Consider the following 11384-nt stretch of genomic DNA (forward strand, 5'->3'; position numbering starts at 1 on the left):
CCTATATAGATGATAGGGTTGCCTGATAAAATATAGGACTCCCACTTAAATTTGAACTTCATTTTTTTTTTGTTTTTTTTGTTGTTTTTTTAATTAATTTTTATTGGCGTTAAATTTGAACTTCAGATAAGCATGGGTTTTAGTATAAGTATGTCCAAAATACTGCATGGAATACACTTAAAAATTTTACTGTTTACCTGAATTTCAAATTTAACTACGCATCCTGTATTTTTATTTACAAAATCTGGCAACTGTATTTTCAGCTGTTAGGCCTGGAACCTGGTTGAATTTGTTTCTCTTCTTTTCTCTGATGATTGAACTGTAAAATGCAGATATTTTAATAGCTTTTAATTATTCCCTTTTAAATTGAAAAGCATATGAACTATGTTCTTCTTGACCTTACTTAAAGAGATACGGAAGAAAAAACTCCAGAGAATATGCAATTTGGGATTAATGCATACAATGGCATTATCCACGGTGCCTAGTATAGTTTGCTTTGTTGAATTTTGCTAAAAGAAGAAGAAAAAATAAATAAAAGAATAGGGTTTCAGCCGTTTTCTAATGACATGGCCAGATGATGCCACAAAATCTTGGCATTACTGATAAGTACACACTGTGCTGGAAAATCAATAGTTTCAGAAGGGGATCCTGAAGGGAACTTTCCATTATGGAGGTTAGAAGTAACTTAGCCCCATACTCATAAATTCCTATTCAGGGTGCTCCATGTCCCTAAGCAAGAAAGCACAGGCCTTGTCCTAATATCATAAACTACTAAGCTGGAATTATTGTTTTTAATTACTAAAGGTATCTACTTTTAAAAACTGTACTTTTAACTATTTCTAATGCCAATTATTGAGTTGAGAAAGTAAATTAAAAAAAAAGAAAAAGAAAAAAAACAGGTGTCCCTGTACTTGAAGAAAACCTCTTAGGCTGAAAGAGAAGCTTAGGTAAGCAGATAAATTTTGAAAGTGGTTATTTACATTGAATAATAATTCATTTCAACACTCCCCTAAATATTAGCCTCCCCTAACATTTAACAAAAATTATCATTTACTCCATTGCAAAGAGTGGCTAAACAATTTTCCAGGGTCTTCTATATTTTTGAATTGTGAAAGTTTAGCCCCTTGTTCATTTAGAACTCCATGTTTATTAATATCTATACAATGATTTGTAGTTATATTTATTATTCCTCTTCCTTAAAACTCTAGGGTAATATGAATTTCTCCTACTATTCTATAGGAAAACACAGCCTGAACTAAGCTCTCTTGAACTTCTTCCTTTTCTCTAAAACTTGTAGGTAAAGCTTCTCTAAAACTGAAAGTAAGACACATAATTTTATTTTCACCCCTTCACATACTCTCCTAACACTCTTAAGTGCAGAAGACATTTAAAAAATAAAATTCACTATTCACAACTATTATTTCCAAATGAAGCCACTTCCCTAGAAATAGCAAGGAAGGGTCCATTCCATCCTCATTTTTAAATAAACTTTTGAAAATAGTTTTAGATTCACAGATTATCTGTGAAGATAGTATGGAGAGTTCCCCATATCCAACACCCACTTTTCCATTGTTAATATCCCATGATACATTTGTCATAATAAGCTGATATTGAAACACTATTATTTCAATGTTTTATTAAAATTTCCTTAGGTTTTACCTAATGTCCTTCTCTTTTCCAGGATCCCCTCCAGAATACCACATTACATTTAGTTGCCATGTCTCCTTAGTCTCCTCCTGGCTGTGGGAGTTTTCAGTTTTTGTGTTGACGGTTTAAGAAGTACTAGTCTGATATTTCATGGAATATCTCTCAGTTTCTATTTGTCTGATGCTTTTCTCATGATTAGACAGAGGTTATGGGTTTTGGGTCCGATGAAGTGCCATTTTCACCACATAGCAAAGCACAGTTACTTTTTTCATACTGTTCACTTTGAAAGGAAGTCACTATGCACAGCCCTCACCTAAGAGATAGGGATTTAAGCTCCATCTCCTTGAGGGGGCAGTATCTACATAGATTATTTGGAATTCTGCACAGGATATTTGTTTCTTTGCTCAATTTATCCATTCAATCATCTATTTCAGACTGTGTGAACTCATGGATATTTTACACTTTGGATTATAATCCAATACTACTTATTTATTTTGTTGCTCAAATTGTTCCAGTTTTGGCCACTGAAGCTCTTTCAGTTGGCTCTTGTGCTGTTTTGACATGCCCTGCATCATTGTGGTTTTTAATTTTTTTTCTTTTCTTTTTTTTTTTTTTTTAGCACATCATTGCTTTCTGGAACTACAAGATGAATTCTCCAGCTTCCTTCAGTATCTTCTTTGCTCCAGCCCCAGATTTGTCCAAGAAGACTTGGTTCTTTTTTTGGAGCAAGGCATTAAAAGGCAAAAACTGGGCCTTGATAAGTGAAAACCACTGTCATTTTAAAATCATTTCTCTTCTTCATGTCCTACCTGAATGTATTTGCCACTAGACTGGACATTCTTATCATTTATTTCAAACTTGGTTCTAAAAAGTTAAATTTCTGAAGTATTTGATGATTTTAACAGTTTTTATTTTATTTTATATTTAAGGATTGATTTTAAATTGTTTTTTGCTTTTTTTGGGTATTAATTTTTTGTTTTTCTTCTGAAAGGACCAGAATGGTTGGGAATGAGCTTCCTAAGGAAAGAAAGGGTGGGTTGCTCTATCCAGGCTTAGCTAGGTACAGCCTGGTAATTCCACTAGAAATAGCAGGGTGTATCTAAGTCTAGGAGGAGCTTAATATACACTGTCCTTATTCAACCCTTGCTTAGGAAAAAATTATATGATGACTACAGACATGTGAGGGACTAGTTATAGAAGGATGAAGGGGTTGAAACATAGAAGAATACAAATACAAATAAATACCATTATCCAAATGTCTTGTATTTTTTTATGACGCATATGTGAGGGGAGCTGCATTTAATACCAGGAGTGGCTCTTTCATAGATGCAGTATTAAGCATGCATTCTCTCCAATATCAGGACTTTTTTTTTTTTTTTAAGATTTTATCTATTTATTCATTGGAAAGAGGCAAAGACACAGGCAGAGGGAGAAGCAGGCTCCATGCAGGGAGCCTGATGTGGGACTCAATCCCGGGACTCCAGGATCACGCCCTGGGCCAAAGGCAGGCGCTAAACCGCTGAGCCACCCGGGGATCCCAACAACATAAGGGCTTTAAATGGACTTTTAAAAACCACAAGTATGTCCTATAATAGACTAGGCTTACCAAATTCACATACTACTAGTACTGAGAAAGTCTCCAAAGTTACACAAAGAAAGAAATTTAATAAATAAATGTATGCCCCTGGTAATCTCAGTAGGTGAGAGTGCGTTGTATGCTAGTCAAAAGGGCAGTTCCTTTGCACCCAACACTTACACATATACAAAGTATAACTTATTAGATCCTATGACTGCTCTTCCTTCCACTTCCCTTTCAATCACCAGCTTCCAATACTTATTCCCCTTCTCCCAATTCAGAATGTAAACACTGCTGGATAATACTCTAGAGCCTCCAACTATAAACAACCACTGATGATCGAATCACATCACTTGAGCTACTCATGAAAACTAAGGCCCACTTAAGGCTACTGGAGCCCTGCAATCCAGAGCCATGAGTCTCTACTGATGATGGAAAATTGGTCTGACTTCTGGGTTGCTTAACACTGCTAAGTTCATACCCAGATTTAAAAAAAAAAAAAAAAAAAAAAAAAAAAATTGGCACCCATTAGCTAAACTCTTTTGGAGCTAATTGAGCCATGAGCCAGTGAGAGGCTGGCTGAAAGCTGAACATTTTAATGTATTGTACTTGAATAAAAAATTTGCTGATGGCTATTTTTTCCCCAAATACTGCTTTGTCTTTTCTCATGGACTCGCATTGGGTTTCAAAGGACACAGTCTTTAGCCAGCACAGACACTGAAGATAAAAGACACAAATCAATAGAAAAAAATAACTTCTTTTTATTTACAAGAAAAAAAATCCAAATATTGGATGCTGTAAACAAAATTCACAATCTGTTCCCTCTAGCACTGATTCAAACATGTCAGTTTTTAAGAGTCCATTCTCCATCAACTCCTTTTCTGCCTGTGACACAGTCTAAAGTCAAAATATCCCAACAGAGTGACCCCAGGTGCAGCTTGCTCCAATAGGACATCTCAGAGCAGGCAATGGTTATAGAGAGGTTGAGAGACACCCAGGGGGCAGAGCCTCCTCCATTCTGCAAGGCTTTGCAGCAAGTTTTGCCAAGTTACCTTGACATCTTCCAACTTTGTACTTTTACCATGTATTTTGTTAGCAAGCCATTATTACAACAAAATATTACACAGAGATTCTTCCTTGGCACTGAAAAGACTATAAGAAATCTTAAAGAAAGATTATATTCAAATAGGTGCTATATATGATTTTTTTTAACTTTTCAGTTTCATCTAATACACTTTGTCTTCAAACAAAAAAAAAAGCTTATTTTTGAACTGCTGACAGCTTTCAACATAATACATTTCATTCACAAAATAGTTCACGATATTTATTTGACAAGCACTGCATTGAAAACAACTTTATGCACAGTAAAGCAGCCGACGGATAAGCTAACAGAAAGGGGTGGCAGAAACGGTGTTCACTTTTCTTTGTGTTTCTTCCATGGCTTGGCTTACAAATATTCTTCCATCCTTGCATTGTTTGGAGCCCCGTTAAAATAGTCCACCCACTACTAAAGTGAGCAGACACTTCAGGAAGGGAAAAGTCCATCTCACTGTAGGACTTCTTGAGGCAATCGGATTTACTGAAAATCAACTTTATAGAAGGGCACGGTCACAGGTCAAATGTTCTCTGACATGCCAAACTGGACAGGTGAGAAGAGCCTCCAGAAGATTAAAACTTCTTCCTGTTTTAAAGTTAACAGCACACTAGGCCAGATAAGCACAAAAGCAAGCCAATCACAGGCACCGATCAGGAGTTGAGAGCTGTTCTTTTTCTCTGACCTATACACACGGCTCTCTCTCTCCAGACATTCAGACGTTTAGGTTACACATCCACAAAGAGAGACACATATTCCACTGTCTGTTCAACTACATATGCACAAGACTATAGTACATACAAAAGAGAAATAAATTATAGAAGTTTTAAAGCAACGGCTGAAGGTTGTCTTGAGCATAGCCTGTTCTATCTGAATGCCAGGTGTTGGCGATTCCAACTATGCTACCAAACTTGGAATAAGAAAAGAACATAAACATTTCAGAAAATAAGTGAAGAGTATATTTTCAAATAAGGCTCCTCCAAACAAAAATTCGTGTTATCAATTAACAGCAGATTTTTGCTGTGGCAGAGCCAGCGATCTCCAAATTCTTTGTAATATAATGGACAACTCACTTGTCAATAGTTAGGATGAGAAGGAAGAAGGCAGATCACTGTCTGCGTCTATGTTCCCAAGTGTTCCCCGTCTATGTTCCCGAGTGTTCCCTTAGTTTTCTCTTAGAAAACTCCAGACAGGTAAGCAAGCAGGCAGAGCTCTGGCTTCTGGACAGTTAAGTATCAGGCTTAATCTGAAAATGGAATAATATTGCCTGGAAATTCACAATTCATTTTCAAACCCAGGGCTGGAGTGAGGGAGAATGAGCCAACGTGGGAGAAGAAAGAGTTCCCTAGGAAACAGTGAGTGGCAGTGCAGTAGCTGTGACAGCTCAGAGAGAATTCACAGGGAAGCTGCTACAGCAAACCCATCAAGTTCCTGTTAAGGCTTCAAAGAAAGGTGTGCAAAAGGTAGTTTCAGATGGATTAACCTACAACTGAGCATCTGAGTGATGCCCCGATAGCAAACAAATGACACTGCCAATAGGATGATGCTATTTTCTTCCCCAATCCCTCTTGAACTTGATGACAGAAATCTGGTAGGTTCTTCAGAGGAACTGTCACAGTAAGCAGTCATCCACTAGAGTTGGTAGGAATTATGTGGCTGTTTCACAATACAAAGGAAAGGTTTGCATGTGTTAGTTTTGTTTTTAACAAATGCATTTTCAGAGACCAGTGTCCAAAGGAATAAAAAGCTGGGAGAAGGAATGGTTTTAGGATTAGCTGTCACTGAACTGAAATGATAATGCCAGTTCATTTCACAAAGGTTTAACTGGTCTCTTGGTAAAGAGATGATAAAGTTGGATCTGATCCAATGCAAAGTGACTGAATTTAAAGTACAGTACTAAATATTTAAATGCAGTGTGACAATCAGATCAAAGGTGTTTCATATCGACGTGAATTTATAAAATTTTATATATAATATATATCTCATATATAAATTTTAAGCAATTGTGCAAATACTCTTTAAAAAGGGTCATTTCACATTTACTAAATTCTAGTGGTCCTGGAATGCAGAATGCATTCATTAAAAAATTCATTTAAATATTAATAAGTAGTGTTCAGATCACCAGAAATAATTTTATTAGCAGTTAGGGATTTAAATGAACTATCGCTGATCCATGATCCACTGGATTATACACCATGGAGGCATGCAAATATTACACAAAATAAAAGGGTTCCTACTGTCAAAATGGCAGTTCAGTACAAAAAGAGTGCTCTGCCAAACAAATATTCTCCCATTTGTAGAATTCTATGGCTCACAAAAAAAAAAAAAAAAAAAGAAAAAGAAAAAAATCACTAAAAATGTATAATCTCTGCTCTTCCTAACAAATATATTACTTGTTTTCCTCCTTCATTGGTTTTAATTTTTTAGATGTGGGTTTTAACTCATCACTGCAATATGCCCACGTCTCATGTCATCCTGTTGAAAACATAAAAGCACACAGTATTTAAACATTTTCTATTTGCTACATTATTCTAGACCTTAGTCAATGTATTGTGTGTATATATACATATCTCAAATACGTATATATATACACATAATGTACACACACATACACATGTACCTATGATAATATCACACCAACAATGTTAACTTTATACAAGTATTTGCCAAGAAAAAATAGGGCATTTCTTCCACCATTCACAAGCTTATATGTTGTTTTATTTTCTTCTTGAGTCCCTGATAAAATAATCATTAAATCATAAAATTTTTCCACTTCAAATTTTCAGAAGGCAACAGGCACTTTGATGTTTATTGGTGTGTAACAAATATAGTTAACTCTTTATATATTCTACTATATCTCTTCTACTTGGGTATTTTTATCTGTTAAATCTTTGGTCCTTGAGCATACTTTCTTTGCTAGAGCTGTTTTCGCTTGCATTTTCATATTTAAAAAATGCAAGCTATGCACACAGCTGGAAATAATGGATTGTGTCATCATTAAGTTCTGCTGTTTGTTATGAGAACTGCACCAACCTACTACTGTTCATCGGAGCAAGCAGTCTCTGTTAGCGTAACAGGATAGTTCCACAGAAAGCACTTGCTACAGGTTTCAGATAGTAATCCCAACGTTGGAGTCCCTTTTTTTCTATTATCGTTACTATCTGAACTTCTGAATTGATACTTAGGTTGGGGTAAGATCTTTTTCCTTTGTATTTTCCCTTTTGTAAATTCCACCTTATAAGAAACTCTCCTTTTTTTTTTTTTTCCTATGGCAAAGCTATGGGAGCAGGTACTGCAAACCCATATTGTCATCAAGCATTTTTTTTTTTCCCTTGTTATTTTAGGAGAACCTGGTTGCTTTTAATGACAGGTCTCTTTTGTGTCAGAATAGAATCCAACTGAGTAGGAGGAACAGGTGAGAAGGTTGGGTGGGTGAGGAGGGTTGTTTTGAGATCGTGCTCCCATACCTATGAAAAGATCCATGAGCTTTGCCAAGTTTAAAACCAGGAGCAGATCATCATTGCACAAAACACATCTTTATTCAGGGCTGGGTCACTCAGCCTTTTTACTTACTTATTTTTTATTCATTTTATTTATTTTCCCTATCTTGTCTGAAATGGCTTCCCCACAGGACATTTTTAAATGATTCTTAATTGCAGGGTAGCCAAGTGGAGTATGTCTGTTGCTGGCATGTGAATACTGGCTGGACCTGTGCAATGTAGTAATTGCTAAAGTTGGCATCTGCTACATAGGGAGCCGGCTGGTAATAGCAAGTGACATTAGCCACGTTAGGTATGACATTTTGGTCAGCTAGCACCCGGATAGCCAGCATTGTGATAAGGTTTAAAGTCTGTCTTCTTTCATGTCCCATCAGGCACACTGTACTCTCATTCACCACTCCATGAAGGGTCATGAGATAGTCATACTTGCGGTCTTCCAATCCCACGAAGTGGTTCTGCAAATAAGACTCCAGTTTTCTCTGCTGCTCTCCGATGTCTGAGAAGTCGATGAAAAACCTGGAACACATATACCTCTGAAGGGTCTTGATTTCATCAGAGGCGGGCCTAAAGCCCCTCACTAATAGGTTGCAGTATTTAAGCAGGCCGCCCCCTCTGATTTCCTCTGGGTTCCTGGTGGCAATGATCTTGTTACAAAGGTGATCAAAGGCTTCGTGGAAATCACCATAGACGCTCTCACCAATTATCGTGGGGTGAAATGTTTCAGTCATTGGGTTCTCTGAACATTCGTAAAAGAGGAGAAGAGAGTCTAATTTGATTTGAAAAGAATCTACACTAAATTCAAACTGCCTCCGGAGGGAATCCACAAATTTCAGTTCCACATTTTTGCCACTGTTGTTTGACAAGGATATAAGACTCCATCGGTCAGAGTCATTGCACACTTTAACCATTTTCTGCACATAAGCTTCCTACAATTTAAAAGATAAAACAAGAAGATGAGCAAACCTAGAAGAAATAATAAATGAATAAATGCATCTTCTTCACAGTAGAGAATTATCTTGCTCCTTCCCTTTTGTTTTGTCAAATTTCAGCAAACACTACCTACAGGCTTAAACAGTCCTCTGAAAACAACAACAACAAAAATGCATTTAACGAGTGGTTTTACCGTCTGGAAAAGAGACTAGAAGTAATAGTTTGAGGCTTTTGGCAGACGTATCACAGTACTAAGAGGTTCTGTTGTCATGTCTGACTTTTGAAATGTTATTTTTTGAAAATGGTCTTATAGGTAGAACATTCACACAATATCCACACAATACTCAAAAGACAGAAGTGCATACAGTGGAAAGTTGGTCTGTCTCTCACCCTTGTCCCTAGTCACCTAGTTCCACTTCCCCAGAGGCTACTGTTGAGATTAGAATCTTGTCCCTCCAGTGGTACTCTGCAATTACAATCAAGTATGAACTAAATTAGGACATTCTGGGAGACTGATTCCTCAGACAACTTTAATTGTTTAAAACATGCTTTGAGCCAGTGTGTCTGTCTGTGTGTGTGGGGGGGGGGGGGGGTACCCACAATATCCGTCACACGTGAGCCGACCAGGAGAAGCATCACACGTATCCTTCACACACGGAGTCAGCTGCATGCAGCTGAGAAATCTAATCACATTTTCCAATACAGTAATAATAAGCCCATTGACTGGATCCTGCTTCAGGCTGCTCTTTCCCCAAAAACTAGATTATAAAATGACTCAAAAATTGGTTTACGTCATTTCATTCTTCCACTTAATCAGAAACCACTCTGGACAAGACTCAAGCAAGGAAATCCAAAGAGTTAAAAAAAGAGAGAGAGAGAGAGAGAAGAGAGAAGGAAGGGAGAACAGAGGAGGAAGTAGAAGAGTAGTGGCGCGTCAGAACCAAGTGAACTTAAAACACCCAACACCGTCCGCGCACCTCAGTTGACTCATTAAAACAATCAAAACCCAAATATAATAGAAGCACGCCCAAGCCCGTCACGGCCGCAGGTCTGTGGCATCAAACGGGCGCCCCTCTGCCCGCCGCACCCTAGCCCGGCCCGGGCCCGGCCCCAAGCCCAGGTCGGGGGGGCTTTACCTTGAGCGTGAGTGGTGTGATTTTCTCTTTGTTCACCCCTTCGGGCAAGAAGTCCAAGAGGCAGTCCAGCACGACGTCCTTCACAGTCTGAAACTCCTCTTCCCCGCGCAGGTCGGCGCAGAAGATGAGGTCCAGGTCCTTGTAACCCAGGCCGCTGTCCTGGTGCAGAACGTGGCTGGCGGCCGAGCCGTTGAGGCGCACGTCGCGGACGCCGATACGCTTCTCGGCCAGGCGCCGCCGCACCACCTTCACGATCAGGCTCGGCTGCAGCTCGAGCGTGGGGAAGTTGCCGCGCCCGTGGATCGGGATGGTCTCGCTCAGGATGCCGTCCAGCCGCTGCACTTGCTCCCAGTTCAGCACGTTGCAGTGCGCCGTGGGGCTTTCGCAATAGTCCAAGCAGTGCCCGCCGAAGTCGTCGTCGCCGCCGCCGCCGCCGCCGAAGTCGCCGCCCAGGGGGATGTAAGCGCCGCCGGCCAGCTCGTCTGCGGCCATGGCAAAGTAGCCTTCGCCTTCCGCCATGAAGTGCCCTCCGAACACCAGCTGGCCCTGGTCAGTCCTAAAACGCCAGAAGGGGAAGGAGCGCGTTGAGGACGCGCGCGGCGGCTGACAGGGGCCCGCAGAGAGGAGAGCGCGCCCCCTCCCCGGCTCGGCCGCAGGCTGCAGGGCTCCCCGGGAGACCCTCCCTCCCTCCCTCCCCGGCCCCCCGCCGTGCCCAGCCGCGCCCCGCGCCCCGCGCCCCGCAGAGAAGCCCCCGCACCAAAAGTATCTCTGATGCATCTGGAAAGCGCAAGCGGGAATCCCGTCTGTGTCACCTGGAGGCGGCCGCCCCTTCGAGGAGCGCAGCGAGCGAGGAACCGCGAGGCGGCAACACTTCGAGGAGCCGCGAGTGCGCTCTCGGCAGCGGCGGGCGACTCAGTCCTCCCCAGACCTCGCCGCCTGCGCTGGCCGCTCCCGCCCCTCGCCCCTCGCCCCTCACCCCTCACCCCGCCCGCGCCGCTATCGCCTCAGCTGCGGTGGTCCCGGAGGTGGCGGCCCCAGGTGACGCCGCCGCCGCCGCCGCCGCACACGCTACTGTCTCTGGAGCTTTAGCAGTTGTGCGGGGGGAAACGTCTTCAGTACTTTTTTTATACCGGGCCTTTCGGCGCTTCCGGGGCCCGGGCGCCGCGCACTCGCCACACCCTCCTCATCTGCATAGGGCGCCGCCCCCGCCCGCCCCGCAGGCCGAGCCGCGCCGAGCGGTCCGAGGAGTGGGACGTCGGCCGCCGTGGGGGCGCGTGTGTCGGGACAAACGCTTGACTTAGGGACGGTCTTCCGCGCGCCCGAGCCTCTTTCGTTTTCTTCCCCCCGACCCCAACCAAAAGACACTTAAAATGCCTCAGGAGCCCTGAAAACTGAGTCACGGCTGAAACCGCGCAACTGCAGAAAGTCGCCGAACATAAAATGCTCTCCGGGGGCCGCGCGCCGTTACAGCTGGATGGGGCTCCAGGGGTCCCCGGCGGCCG

The 11384-nt window shown here is 41.6% G+C and overlaps 1 protein-coding gene across 3 annotated transcripts; it reads right to left on the reverse strand.

Moving 5' to 3' along the window:
• Positions 1–7535: 7535 nt before the first annotated feature.
• Positions 7536–11057, reverse strand: TENT5A (terminal nucleotidyltransferase 5A). Of its 3 annotated transcripts, none has more exons than XM_072736008.1 (3): positions 10866–11057; positions 9883–10438; positions 7536–8742 (listed from the first exon to the last, which is right to left on the reverse strand). In XM_072736008.1, the coding sequence occupies exons 2-3, from the start codon at positions 10399–10401 to the stop codon at positions 7966–7968; spliced, it is 1296 nt and encodes a 431-aa protein (XP_072592109.1). In that variant the 5' UTR covers positions 10402–10438; positions 10866–11057; the 3' UTR covers positions 7536–7965. The 3 variants fall into 3 exon arrangements, with proteins under 3 accessions (XP_072592109.1, XP_025863193.1, XP_025863192.1); XM_026007408.2 differs by lacking the exon at positions 10866–11057 and adding an exon at positions 10695–10817; XM_026007407.2 differs by lacking the exon at positions 10866–11057 and adding an exon at positions 10640–10784.
• Between the last annotated feature and the right edge of the window lie 327 nt (positions 11058–11384).

This window comes from Vulpes vulpes, chromosome 1, assembly GCF_048418805.1.
Source record: "Vulpes vulpes isolate BD-2025 chromosome 1, VulVul3, whole genome shotgun sequence".
Taxonomy (NCBI): Eukaryota; Metazoa; Chordata; class Mammalia; order Carnivora; family Canidae; genus Vulpes; species Vulpes vulpes.